The sequence below is a fragment of the Sinocyclocheilus grahami genome, unplaced genomic scaffold (assembly GCF_001515645.1).
Source record: "Sinocyclocheilus grahami isolate Dianchi unplaced genomic scaffold, SAMN03320097.WGS_v1.1 scaffold1117.1, whole genome shotgun sequence".
Lineage (NCBI taxonomy): Eukaryota > Metazoa > Chordata > Actinopteri > Cypriniformes > Cyprinidae > Sinocyclocheilus > Sinocyclocheilus grahami.
Window position 1 is genome coordinate 112,578 of NW_015506296.1, and position 20,099 is coordinate 132,676.

Sequence of the window (20,099 nt, forward strand, 5' to 3'; positions counted from 1 at the left end):
ACATTATTTTCCACATACTGTACATTATTGTTTCTCCTCTATGCTCCGCCTTTCTGAAACGCGTCGATTTTTACAAAGCTCATCGGTCTGAAAAAGCGAGGTGTGCTCTGATTGGCCAGCTATCCAGTGCGTTGTGATTGGCCGAATACCTCAAGCATGTGACGGAAATGTTACGCCCCTTACCATACTGTGATACCCTGTCCGGCCGGAGCGATGAGACAAAAACATTAAAACTCATTATAAACGAGGCATTCGTTGCATCCAGTGGGGACATAATTATGGATTATAATGACTTATACTGTCTTTTTACGGGTTGCGTTGCATCGCGCCGCGTAAACATAAAATCATGTCTGCATTTGTGATCTGAGAAATGACAAACAACAAGCCCTACTCTACACTGCCCAAAAAACTTGCTTTAAATATATAAAATATAAAAACTCTTTAAATATAAAAAACGGATATGTGGGAGCGTGTTAGAACGAGCCGTTTTAGGTAGGCGTGGTTGACTCTTAACTTTTATAAAGAATATCTCTTCTTTAGTCTTTAGTCTTTGCAACTTTACAGATCTTCTTTATGCACCAAGAGCTTGTAACACTCCAAAGAGAAAGGAAAACTTGAAATCGCATCATATGACCCCTTTAAGAGATTTTTGGAGAATTCTAGATGCTAGTTAGATCTTGATGCTAATGCTAGTTTCCCCAGGTCTGCCCAAAGTGTTGTTTGTTTCTCAAAACCTGAAGTCTCATGTTTTGCAACGTGTATAGTCCATATATAGTCAGTTTTTAACTGAATTAAGAAGGGTTGTTTCCCATTCACTATTGAATGGTTTCACCCATATCATGACAGAGTATGAGCATACGTTATTCTTAATTATTATAAATAAAAGTCAAAAATGTATTAGCTTTTAACCTTAATAGTGTGCTTTATGTGGTAACATAAAAATTAAATCAATAATGTTAACCTGACAAATTACATGAACAAAATTCATTTTTATGGCTTAGATTAGTGTTGTCAAAAGTACAGACCGAGATACCAGTTGGTACTGAAATTGTAACATCCATTTCCAGCGTTTATTATCGGATCCCTAATATATCTGCACATAGACGGATCCACTGACACGGCTTTCAAACGCTCCTGTGTGCTTCTGTGTGGTGCTCTTGGTGAAGAGCGTGAAGCGATGATCATTGTAGCCAGCGTAGATGAAACTCCTCACCTTTTGGTGAAAACTCATCTTTTTGAGATCAAAATAGGTCACCTACGAGATTTGTGTAGATCTGATGAGAATTTGTTTGTTTTTTGGAGGGGGGGGGTGGGGATTGTTGTTCAGAATTACAAAACCACAAGTTTATTTACGTGTTTTTGCAGAGTATTGTAGCCAATCGCAGGCATCTCTGTTGAAAACAATGGCCAATCAGAGGTGTTTTCTGTAGGTTAGTCAGAATCCGCTCTGAACAGTGTTGCCAGACGTACGATAATCATCGTATTTGTATGATATTTTTTACCTCTGTACGATGTACGATCATTAATGAAAAAATTCCATAATGTACAATAATTTCAGAATTTTGTGACACTTACACAGTGTCCTAACTACACGCGACACCACAATAGGGTTGTGCTGATAGACGATAGTATCATGTATCGACGATAGCAATGTCTTTGTCGATAGTCATGATGATATTAGGCTCATTCTCCTATTAATGTATTAAATTATTAGTATTATTATTATTAGGCAGCACCTCAGCACTGCACTTCACACGCACAAATGAGGATTAGGCTTCTCGTCCTCGTTGGAAATGTTTTAAAAACAGACTATAAAACTAAGCCCACATCAAAAACCTATATTTACAAATTATGTCAAGATTGCTGAAAGAGACATCTTTTCTTGAACAGCTGTATGAATGAATGTATTCGTTTTCTATCCCTGAACGTAAAAACGAAAAATAAAGCAGAATTCTTGATTTTTCGTTTTGTTTCAACAAATGAAAAACAAATGTGCCGTTTTTTTTTTTTTTCAGATTTCAATATTAAATAAAAAAACACGATTGAACGGAAGATACCCAGATTATTTACCCTCACAGTGCAGAGCACAGCGTCAGTGTTTGAAGCAGGGGAGGTTCAAGTTTTCCCGGGTCTGCGCGTGCAACAAGTGGGCGGGCAATATGCTAATGTTCCATGTTGACGTCAATGTGAAACGGCTTGGGATTCGTTTAAAAAAAGACTTGTTTCAATGATTCAGAGTCAACTCTTTCTTTTGAGAGACAATAAATTTATACACGGTTCACTTTCGGATTTAAAACTTGGCAGGATGTTTTCATTCACTTAGAGCTGTGTTACACACTGCATGAAAAGTCATTTTCAAAAATCCATAATAGGGGCACTTTAAAATCAGGCAGTACTTGGGTCGAGTAAAACTGAAAACCAAACCCAAACAAATCCCTTGGGCCAGGTAACGTTTGTAGCATTCTGCTGGAGACCTGTTATATAACCAGCTGATAAAGATATTTTGTGTAAAGTTAGAATACGCTGTCCAGCAATAAAAGAGGAGTAACTTGTTGCAATCTCCCCAACAGGGGCATAGTGTCTAGATATGCAGGGTATACACGTGCATATGGGCCCAGGCTGTTTGGGGGTCACCGATTAGCCAAAAAAGCCTAACGGCTAATGCTAACGGAAAGGAGACCAGAGGTCTTTTTTTTTTAATGGATGTCAATGGAGAAGTCTCACTACGCTGAATAAACCGCTTTTTAGAGGAAACGGCTTATCATTTAATGAATCAACAGCCTATCTGCTAATCTTCAACATGTTTTAGACAAAACAATACTTTTGGATTGAACTATTTTTAGAGTTACACTTGAAAAAAATTCCGTTTTATAAGAGAAGTCCCTGACTGTTTGCGACAGATGGGATACAGTTTATGGCATTTCCCATTCACTCCTATGTAATACAGACCCTCTCATCTCCCTATAGTAAGACCATCTTTGACTGTATCACATCTAGCTTCAGCGACACCTGCACTGTTTTAATTCTCTTTCTTTCAGTTTAATTCTCTTTTATCAAAAGTAGCCATTATTTCCATTGAGAATACACAAAGCCTTAAAGGAACAATCCAGGATTGTTCACATCCAGAACAAAAATGTACAGATAATGTACTCACCCCCTTGTCATCTAAGATGTTCATGTCTTTCTTTCTTCAGTCGTAAAGAAATAGTTTTTTGAGGAAAACAATTTATGATTTCTCTCCATATATAATGGACTTCTATGGTGCCCCTGAGTTTGAACTTCCAAAATGCAGTTTAAATGCAGCTTCAAAGAGCTCTAAACGACCCCAGCCAAGGAAGGAGGGTGGAAGAGAAGAGCTTTTGAGGTTAAAAAGTATATAAATTGTAAATTTGTTTTTAGAAAATAACCGATCGTTTCACTAGATAAGACCCTTCTTCCTCGGCTGGGATCGTTTAGAGCCCTTTGAAGCTGCATTTAAACTGCATTTTGGAAGTTCAAACTCAGGGGCACCATAGAAGTCCATTATATGGAGAGAAATCCTAAAATGTTTTCCTCAGAAAACATAATTTCTTTACGACTGAAGAAAGAAAGACATGAACATCTTGGATGACAAGGGGGGTGAGTACATTATCTGTAAATTTTTGTTCTGGACGTGAACTACTCCTTTAAATTAAACGCAAAGGCCATAGGTAGGTAGGGATTGATAAAGGACATTTAACACGATATGTGTGTGCATGAGCACACCTACAGGCCACAAAAAGAAATGCATCTGTGCTTATATTAAGGCGTTTTCCTGTATTAGGTAAACGCTATGTTGCGTGACTAAGCTCAATATACTTATAAACTCTGGAACAGAAATAAACTACTCCGCTGCTTTTCCAGCCAGACATTAAGTCAAAACTCTGTAGCGAGACAAATCTTCAAGAAACAGAGAAGATTGTTCTGCATCCTTGGCGAAAGATGAAACAAATCGTCGGACGAATTGTTGCAAATTGTTTCACGTGCTCCGATTGGCTGCCTGATGAATTGTTTCACCGCGTCACGGTAAAACGCTCTGCCCATTAGCCGATTGTTTCAGACACGTCGCTCTCATCTAGGATCCTAGATCTTGGCTTTTATGATTTTAGAACATTTTATAGAATCGCAGGTAGGTAAAACTACCAGTTAATCCAACCTTTATTTGTAAATTACCAGTAATATTGTTAACATGCTATTTCAAAAGGCAAAATGTACAACTCAACACTTAATGGAATATATTTAATTGTGTTTGGGCTTTTGTAATGTATTGTTGATGATCATATCATCAGATGCATTGCTTTGCTTAACTGTTGCAGAATTGAGAGCAAACCCAACCTGCACTTGAGGCTGGAGAGCTGGTGGAGACATTGTGGAGAAACTCCATCTTAAGTGGCTAAAGGGAGCCCTTTTGTACCAAAGAACATCTGTCATGTTCTGCATCTCAACCTGTTGTTCAGCACTCTTCACCTCCAGCTTCTGCTCCTTCCACCCCAAGCTCACACTGTTAGCCAGCCACAGCACATGATGGTGGGTTTTTATATCTGAGTTTTTAGATGTATCCTTGACTTAGTTCTTTGCATGGTTAAACGTAGTTATTATTAACATTTACAATTTTGTAAAAATTTGCACTAACAGACAAGATGAATCTCAATGGAGCTACAGTTGGGACCATAGCCTGGATCACCCATGTGGACAACACGCAAATGGACAGTTTCTCAAACTACGATGTTCACAGGTACAGTAACTTGCTTTGCAAATCAAATTTATTAAACAACAGCTATTCTTGCTTAAATGAGGGGCATACATAAATTCTTGATATGTAGTAAAGCTTGACCGTAAGAAATGGAGAGGAAGTCACAGAGTGGAAATGAAATCTGTCCCAAAGACATAACCTTAAATAAAATTAAATAACAGGATTGCATGTGGAAATGAAATGGTTTAATTTAATTCTCTCTGTTGCTTATGCTCATTAGTCTCGTAAAGCTGTTGTTCACCAGGTTGATGCTCAGGGATTTTAACAAGATCCACTCTGAAAAGTCTCTAAATTCTATTAACATTTACATTTATTTCACTATTAATTGTCAGTTCTCTGTGCGCTGTTAATGGCAAATCTTTCTGCCTGCATTTTCATGTGGGATGAGGGAGATGTGGCCCTTCTGCAGGAAACAAATATAGGAGGGAGCTGTAGCAATGCAAGGGCAAGCAAAGAATGAAGTCAAGAGGGCACAAACAGAATGTTTCTCTAGTTTTACGCCTTTGTCTTATCTGAACATACCAATAAGCGAATATTCTCAAGGACTTGAGTTTTCAAGTGAGCTTAATTGTCATTCTGCTTAATCTGCTATGTGTAAAGATATACAAAGAAACAAAACGTGTCTCACATGAGCACTGTGCTGCATGTGTAAACATGTATGTTTATATATTTCTTTGTTTTTTCATATGTAAGTTCATATAGATTATATAACACATAGCCCGTATAAATATATAACTTATAAATATGGTCTATATAAACTCACAGTTGGGGTATGTTTTCTCACTTTTATTTCACCTCTATATCTAAGGCTGATATGGATAAGAACTACTCCCTGAATGCTTATAAATCACAATGTGTGTCTGCCTTAGTCAGGGCCTGTGCAAATAGCCGCACTTGCGGTCTTCAGCCAAACCTTTCTCTTGAAATCCATGTTCTCCCTGCTTTGTATTCGTATGTATATTTGTATGTGAGTGATCACATATACCTTTACCAAGATCATATTAGTGTTGTGTGACCATAACCTTCTTGAAACTGAAAATTCTTGTCTTGACTGTTAATTGTTGAGTTGTCTTATTCACAGTATTTCCAACACTTCTTCAACACTGATCCGCTTGACTCGCTCAGAGCAGAGAGCCACTGCTCTGGGCTCCTGAGGTACAGTTTTCACACCAGAAGTGTGCCTTCCTGTCTAAATGTAAATATTCAAGAATGAGTATTGATGTAATCGTTTTTGTGTGTCTAGGTTGTTCTCACAGAGGTGCAAGTGTTCCTAAGGAACAACACGAGTGGAGTGGTTGCTCTCTTTTCTGTCACCAGGATGGAAAGGCAGTGCTGACTGATAACCTGCAGATGTGCAGGTACTGCAGTATCATCAGAGTTGAGAACCCCTGCTCTACTGGATGTGATCCTACAAGCTGTGATATGCAACTTGACGAACTGCAGACGGTCTGGTCAGCGACTGACATTTCGTGGACTCTACAAGACAGTGAGGCGGATGTGAGATTTACACGGCTGGCATTTCCTGACAACAGAATACCTGGAGTTTCAGCACTGCAATGAGAAGATGGCCATGTGGTCCTAGGACATCCTGGACCAGCTGGATCCAGCTCACCGCAGGATGTTTCCAGCAATCCTCACTTACCATTGTTCTTTTTACAGGCAAAAACTCATAGGCAGGTGCAGTTAAACCTCTGGTATTGTTCATTTATCAGTGTCACTAATGTTGTTCGTGGTCAAAACAGACTGGTGTAGCGTCTGGACCAATCAAACACACAATTTTTCATTTGATTTAACAAATCAGTTATTCATTAGATTAACAAATCGTCACAGTCCCCTCACCCAATAAACTGGGTGCCAGGATGTCTGCAACGACACCAGGCCCCCCTGGTCCCCATGGCAACTAATGCTGATATCACTGGTTTTATGACCCACAGGAATGTGAGTAGGGAAAATGACTACCTTTTTATAGGAAGAGACACAGTGCACAGTAGAAATGGACTCTTTTCTAATTAATCCATAGGAAAACCTTTCTTTGAATGAACACGCATATCCTTCAGGTCATTGTGTATGTTGTCTTTGAGATTTTATACTGTTCTATGCAGGCTTATGATGGAAACACTCATTCCTGTCATCTTACCTATATGTAACCCTACCATGTTTAGTATCTATGAATTAGTCTTCTGATGATCTAAACGAGACCATAATCATGTAATAAGTTATAATGTATTTTATTTCAAATTTTTTATATTGTTCCACCCAGGCAGGAGTGCTATAGTTAATAGCCTGGAATTGACCTGACCGCTGAGCCCAGGACAGGACTTCCACCCTTGTCATAAACTCTGACATGTCAGGTCAGGTCATAAACACCTCTGACACCCTCTGCTCCACCAGCAGCTCCAGGACCATTTTGGCTCAGAAGCAAGAGTTGCCCTGTCCCCTACGAACTGCTCGAAAAAAGGACACATGCAGTCGATGTGAGCAGCCCAAGAAAACAAGTTTGGGTACACATGGGTGAGGAGTATCATCCTCTGTGCCACAGCAGAGACAAACGCCGTGAATAGTGACTGGAAGAGAGAAGGAAATGAAGGAAGTCCTTCATTGTAAATAGTTATTTATTGTGAATATAGAGTTCCTTTACTTGTTCCTGATCTGTAACACTTATTTGCCTGAATAAATGTTATTTAAACTCTCTTATGTACTTGTTCTTTATTAGCCTTTATAAATCTCATGCAAATTAACTAGGGCAATTGTATTTTATTATCTAATTTCTATTTCATATTATTGTGGATTATTTAAACAGCTGTTTTATGACATTGATTAAATGATTGATTTGGTAAAAACTGCAAGAAGTAAAAACTTTTTGTACAATCATAAACATTCTCTAGACATATTCAACAAAAACAGGTTTTGTGGAAAACACTGGCTTTCAAAATGCCACATTTATTAACCAAATACTAAATACCAAGAATCAAAAGTAGATATAAGAACAAAATTTTTTATTTCAGTCTATAGTGTAAAAAAACTGAATACGAATGAATTGTGTATAGTGTTTTGCATGTTGTGTTTCTGTGTGTAAACAATAACCTGTGCGTAAACATTGAAAATCCTCTGGACCATTTGTGCTCTCTTCTTTTGTCCTTTATTTTAATTTTCTGATTTACTTAAAACTTGGGTAACTTGTGTCAGTATGTAATGATAGCAAGAAGTAAATGAATTCAAATCACCCAAAGAGTATAACCTTGTAAAAGTTTTAAATATTCAATAACAAACCCAAATAAGAAACAGTCCGTGGGGCTGTTGTGACCCACAGGTACTTGAGTGGACCAACAGAGAAGATTGAGCAGGATCCGCCAGACATAAAGCCGAGCCGATCTTCGGTTCCACTTCTGTCCCACTGTTCCACTTATCCTGCATCCTGATTGGCCCGTCGTCTGGCTCGCCATTGGTCGGAGCTCTGTTCCACTTAGTGAGCTTCCCGATATGGTCATGGAGAGTAGCCTGCCCCATCCTTCGCGAAAGTTCCACTTTTTCCTGCATCCCGATTGGCCTGTGGGCGGGACCACCTTGCATTGGAGGCGCAGGTGACGTCATTACCATTCAGTGCTTCTTTGAAAGCGATCATCATCATCATAATTTGCTGACATTAGGGCTGTGTACCACCAGCATAGTCACGATATGATACGTATCACGATACAGAGGATACGATACGTATCACGATACATGACTGCACTGAATTTCACCTCAGCTGTTTATTAAACACTGCTTACTATAGTGCCATTTCTAACTATTGGCAGAGCAGGCAGTTGACCTCTGCATTATGAAGGGCCTCCATAACTGTACCACAGTACAATATAGGTAATGGCATATGTTTCATGTTTCATGTTTACATTGTGCACTCCCCACCAGGTACAATATTCTGATTGTTTGCATCTTGTTTTTAAGCCCATAAATAATAATGCACTTGTTCTAATAAATGTATATTGTAATGTACTCATTCTAATATATTTTTTAAATAATAATAATTGCTGGTAGGTTATCATTGCACAAATTAACACACTCTCTACAATAGATAAGTAGCACACTTAGCAGATATTTCCGTATTGCGCAAGTGTGAAGCTCCGTTTCGGGGATTACGTCTCTTTATATCAGGCACAGTGGCGGATTTACCCATCAGGCAAAGGTAGGCGACCGCCTTGGGCCCCCAAAAGCCAAGGGCCCCCTAAAATGCTTTTCATATAGGATATGCGCATTAAGCGAACACGCGAACAGTTGCTGTTTATGGTGTTTATAACCATGACAACCGTCCGAGTCAGTGGCGCCTGCAGGTGTAGGGCTGTACGCACTGTGAGTACCATGAGCGCTCAGACTGATCTGAGATTTGCCCCGCAAACATTTCAGCAGTTATTATAGGCCTGTGTCCCGTATTTCTGTCGACTGAACCAGCCATGCCATTAATTATGAATTTATCAGTCTTTTGCATGCCAAAGTCAATTTCTCCATAGAAATATTACACCAAATAGAAGCAGAAAACTGTGTTATACTACACACTTTCATGAGATCGGGTTAGCCTACATCAATTAATTTGTTGTCATATAGGATATGCGCATTAAGCGAACACGCGAACAGTTGCTGTTTACGGTGTTTATAACCATGACAACCGTCCAGTCAGTGGCGCCTGCAGGTGTAGGGCTGTACGCACTGTGAGTACCATGAGCGCTCAGACTGATCTGAGATTTGCCCCGCAAACATTTCAGCAGTTATTATAGGCCTGTGTCCCGTATTTCTGTCGACTGAACCAGCCATGCCATTAATTATGAATTTATCAGTCTTTTGCATGCCAAAGTCAATTTCTCCATAGAAATATTACACCAAATAGAAGCAGAAAACTGTGTTATACTACACACTTTCATGAGATCGGGTTAGCCTACATCAATTAATTTGTTGGCTATTTTACAAATGGGAATACAACGAATTCATGACAATGTTTTACATTCAAGCTACCCGTAAAATTTATAGTGAAAAGTACTTTAAAAGTGTCTGGAATGCAATAAAGTAATTTTTTAAAAAATTACTTTATTGCAAAAAAAACAGTAAAGCTGTTTTTAAAGCATTTGCTGCATGGATAAAAAATATAAATAATTAACATATAATTGTGTTGCAGTAAATCCTTTACATTTTCAGGTATTCAGAACAGAGCAACATAAAAATCATAAAAATCAGCTATACAATTATAGGACAAAGTTTTACATATATACCATTATAATGAGTGTTTTATTTTTTAACTGTATGGAATTATAAAAAACTAATTATAATCGGGCCTTCCATCAATTATAGTGATGAAAAAGGACTCGCCATCTCCTAATTGGATGTGCCTTTAGAGAGAAATGCTCGGATTACATAATGAAAGAGTTTATTTCATTAGGAGTCTATTTTCGATTTGAATTATTTCGTTTTAAAGTAGTAATTTAAAGCTTTCTATATATTTTGATCATGTCTGAGTTTAGGTACATCATTGTGAAGCGCTCCTGTTCAAGACCGAGACGGCAGAAAGCGTTTGTTTTCTTTATTTTATAAAAGCACAACGTTTTGTTGGTTTCCACTGTTAGAAAAAAATGCAAGTGATCGTGCTGGCGCCTCCATGTCCTGCAGAGCTTCAGCTTACATTTAACGAACAAAAAATACTCCAAATGTTTTTCTAAATGTACTTTAATGGAAAAGTGATTATAATTCGTTTAGTTTTTTTATACATGTGTAAGGTCGACGCACTTGGCCCAATGAAGGTATCCAGTGGTGGATGAAGGTTACTTGCGTGTTCGGTCTTTTCAGCATGCAGAGTTATTCAATGTAGGTTTAACTCAAATCTGACTCCATTTTAGTATGACCTCAAATTTAGGTTGAAAGGAAAATTGGTTGTTTGTCGGTCTCTAATTATTCTGACATTTGATTATTCTAGTTAACTCTTTACTTATATTTACTCGTTCATTAGGAATCTATGTCACACAAACTCCTTTGATCCTTAGCCAGAGGTTTGTGACTAATACAATTTAATATGCTTTAAATAGTAGGTCTGTTTAGCCCCCTACAGTTACCCATGTAATACTCAAACATTAATCAGCGGTTCTTCTAGAACCCCGATAGTTAGTATAACTACGTACGAACTAAAGGCCAGGGTGACTTCTATCTATGGAACCATCCTGAAAATGGATTCCACTAAAAAGGTAAGACGACACATGCGCATAACATCACCATTAGTAGAGATAGGTGTAGGCTACATCCCCCTTTTGTTTTCGTGGGTTTTTTTTCTGTTACAAAATGATATTTTTTCAATGTAAACTGACAGATCTTTCCACATTAATAATTATTTTCATCCTATTTCAGGTCACTAAGAAACTGGCTGGTGAAGCTGCATGGGTCACAGATGTCGGAAATGAGGTTGGGCAGGTCCTCATGTGTGTCCTCACGGAGGCAGAGGGTGACGGCCTGCTTTCCATGTGCTCTGGACTCGTGGAGCGCTACCGGAGAGCTGGAGAAGCTCCTCCCCAAGTCCTCTATGTGGACCGTGACTATTGCTCTGCCACCGGGAAAGGAAAGGCGGCAGCAATGTTTAGTCTGTGGGACCAGCTGATTGTCAGGCTGGACGTGTGGCACTTCATGCAAATGTTTGCAGTAGGAGTGACCACAGACAGCCACCCGCTTTATGGCTCCTTCATGAAACGCCTCACCGCTTGCATCTTTGAATGGAATGCTTCGGATGTGGAGAGGCTAAAGGAGGCCAAGCGGTCGACAGGCTACCAGCCCACCCCTAAAGAACTGGCAAAGCATTGTCGCCGCCGCACTCGAGGGGCCCAGGAGACTGAGCAGCTAATTGAGAAGCTGCTTAAAGACTTCGCTGGGGCTACGGACACCATGGGCATCAAGCTCCTTGACCAGGAGAGGATGCAGGAGATCTGGCGGACCCAGCAGCGCCACATACAGTGCATCCAGGACCCGCCAGGTGTACAGCTGTACAGGAAGACGGGACAGGTGACCAAAGATGGGGTCATTCTACCCGTGTACCGCTGTGCACGTGGCTCAACATCCCTGGAGTCGTTCCACCTGCACTTGAATCGCTTCGTGCCAGGTTTGCATTACTCAAAAATAGCGTTTGTTGTTTGTGTGTTTGCACTGTATGTTTTTTTTTTTCATGGTGATCATTTCTGAATTTGTTTTTAGGTACAAGTGTTTAGGTACAACCTGTTGGAAGGACTGGTGCAGTGGAACGAGGCACGTGGGGTCACTGCAGTTGAAGGTGCCAGCAGGGAGGAGATCTGCTATGCCGGCCAGCTGCTGCAGTACTGTAATGCACTGAGCCAGCAGCTTCTGGGTCTGAAACTGGCTCAGAATTACACCAGCCCCGGTGAATACACAGGTATTCTTCACGCAGACATTCTACTTTAGCTGTTTTTCACCCATGTGTTATTAAAACATCTATGTGATACACTCTGTATTTCTACAGGAGAGCTCATTGGTGTGGAATACTTGTATTCCCAAACCAGCAGAGCGTTTGAGGAAGACCTAGGTGTAGATCCTGACATTCCAGATGGGATTCGGGATGAAGACCTGCAGGGGGATCTGGAGGGTGATGAGAGGTTTGAGGATCTGTGCCTTGATGAGCCCATTGAATTTATGGAACTCGAGGGCAATGACCTGCAGCCCCCTCAGGAACAGACAGCGGCCCTACAACCTCCTGGTCAGTCCTCATCATCAGCAGCGGAGTCTTCCTCTCCTGCCTCGTCCACTCAGAGCCAGCTAAATGAATACCCATAAACACACAGTGTACACTGAGGTTTTATGGTGTGTGTGATGATGTTGATATTTCATTTGGGGTTTATTTTGTAATAATGAATGGCTGACTGACTGAAAAAATCCTTTAATTTTGGTAAGTTTTTGACATTGATAACAGAGCAGTTTATTAATTTCTTTTCATGTACAGACGGAGAGTGTGGGACCAGATGGCCAAGCTGGTTATGACCACATCATAAGGCTGGCCGACAGTCTGGTTGACCTGCCCCATCAGGGGTTTGTCACTCAGAGTAAGGTGGATGAGATTGTCATGCTGTGGAACAACCTGTCAGATCATGATAAGGGCCCTCTCATCTATCCCCCCCACCACCGTGACAGAGTCCTGAAGGGTTGCTTCAAGGTCAGCCATTCGAAGACCAATGTGACCCCTGGAACTGAAAGTCTGAAGAGGTACTGGTTTCAGTTTTTTTTCTTTGTTAGTTATTATCATTTGTATCTCTTGAAAGTTCTCTGTATCTTGGCTATAATCATAACCAGTCTCGTTACCAATGTTATCCACTTGTTTGACCGCTATCTGTCAAATAGTCTGATTAACTGTACTTTCCTCCTTTTTCACTTTGCAGATGCTTCCTTGGTGAAGGTGGACCAGCTCAGTGGCCCAGCACAAGCCGAGTAGTGGAAGCCATCTGCCTGGCTCTCTGCCGAATTTACCCTGCCGGTCAGACCATCGCCGGAGTCCGGATAAACCGATGGGCTGCCATCCTAAGGGATTACAGGATGATCCAAGACATAGTCCTGGGCAGCCCCGGAATCATGGCTCAGACAAAATTAAAGCTCTTTGAGCTAAACCAGCTCACTATCTCCCAGTGGTAGGTTCAGTAATTAATTGTTCGTGTTTGCATCTGTTTTCATATTCATAATTTATTTTTACACACATACTTATTTTTGTCTTTTCTGTATATAGGCACAATGCCCGAATAAAGAGCCAGGAGAGGGAGGTCTTGCAGCAGGATATTGAGCCTTTTACTGCTCCTTTGGTGGCCACTGAACAGCTCCCACCGGTACTGCCAAAACTACCGGAAGCAATCCAGCATAGACACTCAAGCACGGACACTCAGCCTTTGAGTTTTCCATCCATGAGGACACTGCTGGACAGGCAAGACAGCACGTTCGAGGCCAACGTCCTTCAATGACCGCACCTGGACTTCTACCAGCACCTGCTGCTGCATCCACGTCTACTGCAGCACCCTCTCTTGTACCCACATCCGCTGCTGTACCTGTACCTGCTGCAGCATATGGACATGGACCAGCTCCTGCACCCTTTGCTGCTGCACCCATACCTGCACCACACGATCAAAGGGTGCCCGGGACCACAGCTTGCTGTCGAAGGAAGGCAGCCGCAGCAGCCAGATCACAAGGTGTGACACCTACAAAAAGACAAACCCCGGAATAGTACCTTTGTCAAAAATGTGGCCAGCCAAAGACTAAAGAGTTTGGCCACAGCCAGTTCTAGGGTGTTCATTTTTGGGCGAAGGCCTCTGGGAAGACTGTGGCACAGTGGCTGGAGGAAGTCAAAAAAGGACAGACAAAGTAGGCCAAACAAACACATTTTTTCAATATGTTTGTGTTGCAAATAATTGTTGTACATAATTCATTTCAGAAAAACGGTTGTAAAAATATATTTTAGTTAATATGTCTACAAATATGTATTTATGTAATATATACAGAATCTAACACCGAGAAATCTCCTCCCTCATAGCCAAGCAGGCAGTCGAGATAGTGCCCGAAGCACAGAGAGTCCCGAAAAAGTACACGGGGATGTGACCAATATTGGATTTGTGACCGCTAAACAGAGTGCTGGCGAAGCGCATGTTCAAAATGATTACAGCAAAGCAGATCCTCGCGCACATCCAGCCTGAGGACTACTTCATAGCGGTAGACCTGAAGGATGCTTATTTTCATATTCAGATAGCACCTCATCACAGGCACTTTCTGTGATTTGCATTCGAGGGTGTCGCTTAAAAAATTCAAAGTATTACCGTTCGGGCTGGTCCTCGCCCCCCGCATGTTTACGATGTGCATGAATGCAGCGCTTTCCCCCCCTGAGGCTCGGTGGCATGCGCGTGCTGAACTACCTGGACGATTAGCTCATCATCGCCCAGTCGAGAAGTGTGCTCGAAGACCACAAGCACAAGCTCCTCGCACATTTAGCGCACATAGGTCTGTCTGTGAACATGCAGAAGAGCGCGCTTCAGCCCAGCCAGTCGATTACATTTTTGGGAATGATTTTAGACTCGCGCATGATGCTAACACGCTGATCAGCACAGATGGTTCCGACCATTTGCGATACACTGGCCTTTTTTGTGCAGGGCAGAGCAGTTCCCCTGAAAACCTTTCAGAGATTGTTGGAGCTGCAGCCTCTGTCTGTCCCCTGGGTTTGCTGCTTATGAGGCCACTGCAACTATGGTTATAGAGTCGGGTCCCACAGCAAGCGTAGAGAGCAGGAACAGAGCGCCTTGTCATAACGCGCTCATGTCTGGAGGCGCTGGCACCCGGGTTCGACACAGAAATGTACGAGCAAGGGGTGGCTATGGGCAGAGTGGTCAGTCTGCCTCATCGCCAAATCCCTCATCTTCTACATCTCCCAAGTCCGCTGGGATTCCGTCTGGGACATCTGGGTCCCGCCCAAAGTTCTCCCTGAACTCCCAGGACTGCTGCGAGCACAGGTACTCCACCCGAATGAGCTCACCTGACAAAAGAAAATTAAATAGAAAACAAGGTTGTAAAACAGAAGTCTGTGCATTACAAAAAAAAACAACAAAGCATGGCATTATAGACAGTAGGGGTGGAACGGTTTGCGGAAAAAAAAAATGGAACCGTACGGTTCTCCACACACGTTCAACTTAAATCTGACAACGCATCTGTAACATGGTTTGCTATAAATAACACGTAAAACAAACAGGGTTCGGCTAATATATGTTTCTGTTGATGGATGCGCATTCTGGCTTCCGAATACATTACAACAACAGCGATGAAAAAAAAAAAAACGTGGACGAACCATTCACTCTTGTTCAATGCGAATGCCGTATGCTGGAATATGAGCATTCATTTATTATGTCATCACCTGGGTGCTGATAGCGCTCGCGCACAGGTGAGACCTGAACAGCACACGTTGATATCTGTGTTTAAGCTAAACTCATTTAAGCTTTGCCAGTTTAAACATTTAAGAGCCAGAGGACGCGAGCTTGCGCGTGCAATGAGAAGATTTGTGCGTGTGTTCACCCGAAGCGCGCAAACCCATGCAAATATTAAGCTCTCTCTGAAGTATTGTGTTTAAATGGACAAATTCACACAAAATTATGTCAAAATGCCCGTCTTGGTAAGTATCCTATAGCAGACATAGCCGGCTGAATGTACTGTATCAGTGTGTTTTCTTAAAGTGACAGCACTTTCTTAATATTAAAGGGGTCATATTATGCTGCTAAAAAGAACATTATTTTGTGTATTTGGTGTAATGAAATGTGTTTATGCGGTTTAAAGTAAAAAAAAAAAACGGGCTGAAAAAGCGAGGTGTGCTGTGATTGGCAAGCTATCAAGTGCATTGTGATTGGCCGAATACCTCAAGAGTGAGACGGAAATGTTACACCCCTCACCATACTGTGATGGCGTGTCCCAGCCGGAGCGGACACAAAAGCATTAAAATCCATTACAAACGGAGGCATTTGTTGCATCCAGTGGGGACATAATTACTGATTATAATGACTTATACTGTCTTTTTACGCATTGCATCACGCCGCGTAAACATAAAACCCTGTCTGCATTTGTGATCAGAGAAATGACAAACTACAAGTGCTATTCTACACTGCCCACATTGTAGTCTAACGTTACTCTCCCAGGATCAGGAAACAGTCCTCCATAAAATCCTCCATGGGGTCGAGAACAGCGGTCCCGGCGAAGGAGCGGTGAAAATGGTGAAAGCCGATCCGGCGATCCACAGCAATAAGTTGATGTATTTCCTCAGCGACCAGCACAGATCAGCTCTAGACATGACGAAGCGGATATCGTCCTCTTTTGGAAGACCAAACAAAGTAGTTTCGCTTTCACAACGAAAAACACAGCAGCCTAGCGTGAGCGAAAGCCCCGGCTTAGCGTGAGCTGAAGCCGGGCAAGAGTGAGCTGAGGCGGCGGGGTCGAGAACGGCGGTCCCAGAGTCATACAGCGTCTTCAGGACATGGCGGCAGCGGCAACAAAACTACAGCGAGAATAAAAGTTACTCTTCCTTTCTTTGCGTGAACATTTTGGCAGCGTTATGCAAATCTTCCCACATAGTGAGGTAGATATGTGGGGGCGTGTTTGAATGAGCCGTTTTAGGTAGGTGTAGCTGACTCTTAACTTTTATAAAGAATATCTCTTTGGATTTGAGACTTTAGTCTTTGCAAATTTACAGATCTTCTTTATGCACCAAGAGCTTGCAACACTCCAAAGAGAAAGGAAAAAATGAAAATCGCATCATATGACCCCTTTAATCAAAAAGCAACAACAAAGAAATCACTCACTACTCTTGATTGAATAGCTTTTGTAACTTTAATAAAGATTAATCTTTAATTTATAGTCAAATATGCAATGCTGTTTTACATTTCATTACTTTATTCAATTTCTGTACCTAAAAACTAATGTTAGACCTACCTAAAAAAAACTGAAAATCATCGTTTATTTTATTTGCATCTTTACTCTATTGTATTTATTTGTGCTGTTGCTTGTAGTTAGATAGATTATTCTTATTTTCTTTATTTTTATTTGACAGTATAGTTTTTGCCTAAACATAGCACATACCGAACCATACCGAAACCATGACTCTAAAACCATGATACAAACCGAACCGATCCACCCCTAATAGACACATACCTGTGTACTGTCCTGGCTTGGAGTAGTCTTGCACAAGACTACAGCCAAGAAGATGCTGGCTGAGCTCATTGAGGCTGTGCTGGAGCGAGCCACTGTAGCAGCGCAGCGACAAGGAAGCATCATGTGTGACGGCAGCAGCAGCGCGGTCCTCGTTCCACCGCTCCAAACCCTCAAGCAGATAAGTCTGGAAATTTTCCAGGTTAGCGCTTATTCCTGATTAAAAAAAGGAAACATTAACACTAATTTATAATTACAAATGACATGAAATAGACTATCACAAAGCACACCTCGAGGTGGATGTGTGTAATCTTACCCTGTATGAAGCGGTTGAGGTGGTTATGGAAGGACTCCAGGGCAGTGGACCCCCGAGCGCAGCGGTACACAGGAAGTGTGAGCCCTCTCTTTGTAACACTTCCTGTCTGGGTGTACAGCTGCACTCCAGGAGGGTCCTGGATGCAGGGAAGATGGCGCCTTTGAGTGTCCCAGATGACGTCCATCCTCTCCTGGTCCATCAAGGGGATGCCCATGGTTTCCCTGGCGTCCTTGAAGGCCTCCAGCATCTGTCCGATCAGCTGCTCCGTCTCCTCCACACCACGTGTGCAGCGGCGGCAGTGCTGCGCCAGCTGTCTGGAGGTGAGCCTGCCAGTCAGCTGCTCATCAGTGAGGCCTCTGATGCCCTGCTGTTGCTCCAGCTCCCTCCTTTTCGCCTCCCTCCGCAGGGACACATCTCCCTCGTCCCAGACGAAAATGCAGGCAGAGAGCTTTGCCATGAACAGACCATAGAGCGGGTGGCTGTCAGTGTGCAGACTGACGTCCATCCTCTCCTGGTCCATCAAGGGGATGCCCATGGTTTCCCTGGCGTCCTTGAAGGCCTCCAGCATCTGTCCGATCAGCTGCTCCGTCTCCTCCACACCACGTGTGCAGCGGCGGCAGTGCTGCGCCAGCTGTCTGGAGGTGAGCCTGCCAGTCAGCTGCTCATCAGTGAGGCCTCTGATGCCCTGCTGTTGCTCCAGCTCCCTCCTTTTCGCCTCCCTCAGCAGGGACACATCTCCCTCTTCCCAGACGAAAATGCAGGCAGAGAGCTTTGCCATGAACAGACCATAGAGCAGGTGGCTGTCAGTGTGCAGACCTGCAGCGAAGCGCCGCATGAAGTGCCACACTTCCAAGACAAACCACCAGATCACTCCAGCCGCTGACAGACATGAGGACCTGTCCATGCTCATTGCCCACATTGGTGACCCAGGCTGCGGTCCCAGCTGCAGCTCCCGCCAGTTTTTTGGCTGCCTGTTGTCGGAAAACAAATCAATTCAGTGAGCTCCAAACATGCCTTACATGTACAAAGGATCAAATCTCTATGTAGAGCTGTATTTAAAATAATCCGTGATTAATACTTTACCCGTTTTGTGGAGTCCATCTTCAGGATGGACCCAAAGACAGAGATGACCCTGGCTTTTAGCTCACTATAACAGGACCGGACATCCTCCGGTGGACAGAGAGGAGCCACTGGGCAGTTGGTACAGGCAGCATGGGAGGCGGAGGTGTGATGGGCCGTGTGGTGGTGCCCTGAAACTAGTCACACGCAGACAGGTATTGCAGGGTCCTCTCCATCCAGTCCTCACTATGCTGTTCACATAGATGGTGATGTAGAATTGTGGCGCTGTTGCCAAGAGAGCGCTCTTTCATCAACTTTGCAGATCACAAGAGAACCTGTTAAAATAAACAAACAAACGAAGGAAACGGTTTTTAAAGTGTTTTTGTTTTTTTCCAGAGCAAAGGTGTGATGTTTCCCACACACACAAAAAAACTGGGCTCAATGGGGGGTCGTTAACTCCTGAATAGGTGACAGGTGCAGTGTTTTCAAGGTGTTGGAATTAGGGCTGCACGATATTGGAAAAAACTCACATTGCGATATTTTATTTTTCTGTGATATATTGCGATATGAAAAAAAAAAATAAAAAATTCACATGACGAATAATTTATTTGGAAAAAAATAATGATTGGGGTGATTTTGTAGGCGAGTACATCAGCATAGGAAATAAACAAATTACAAGCATAGATAAAAATTTCAGAAAAACGGTTGTAAAAATATATTTTAGTTAATATATGTGTACAAATATGTATTTATGTAATATAAACAGAATCTAACACCGAGAAATCTCCTCCCTCATAGCCAAGCAGGCAGTCGAGATAGTGCCCGAAGCACAGAGAGTGTGGGCTATACAGCCGCTAATTTCTCGTCCTGAAAAAGTACATGGGGATGTGACCAATATTGGATTTGTGACCGCTAAACAGAGTGCTGGCGAAGCGCATGTTCAAAATGATTACAGCAAAGCAGATCCTCGCGCACATCCAGCCTGAGGACTACTTCATAGCGGTAGACCTGAAGGATGCTTATTTTCATATTCAGATAGCACCTCATCACAGGCACTTTCTGTGATTTTGCATTCGAGGGTGTCGCTTAAAAAAATTAAAAGTATTACCGTTCGGGCTGGCCCTCGCCCCCCGCATGTTTACGATGTGCATGAATGCAGCGCTTTCCCCCCCTGAGGCTCGGTGGCATGCGCGTGCTGAACTACCTGGACGATTAGCTCATCATCGCCCAGTCGAGAAGTGTGCTCGAAGACCACAAGCACAAGCTCCT

At 42.4% G+C, this 20,099-nt stretch overlaps 1 protein-coding gene and 1 pseudogene across 1 annotated transcript; one reads left to right on the forward strand and one right to left on the reverse strand.

Moving 5' to 3' along the window:
- The window catches only part of LOC107566951 (uncharacterized), a 25,535-nt pseudogene extending 11,529 nt beyond the window's left edge, over positions 1–14,006 (forward strand).
- Positions 14,007–17,368: 3,362 nt separating this feature from the next.
- Positions 17,369–18,905, reverse strand: LOC107566952 (uncharacterized). The gene has a single exon (XM_016252525.1). The coding sequence runs from the start codon at positions 18,688–18,690 to the stop codon at positions 17,698–17,700; it is 993 nt and encodes a 330-aa protein (XP_016108011.1). The 5' UTR covers positions 18,691–18,905; the 3' UTR covers positions 17,369–17,697.
- Positions 18,906–20,099: the final 1,194 nt, after the last annotated feature.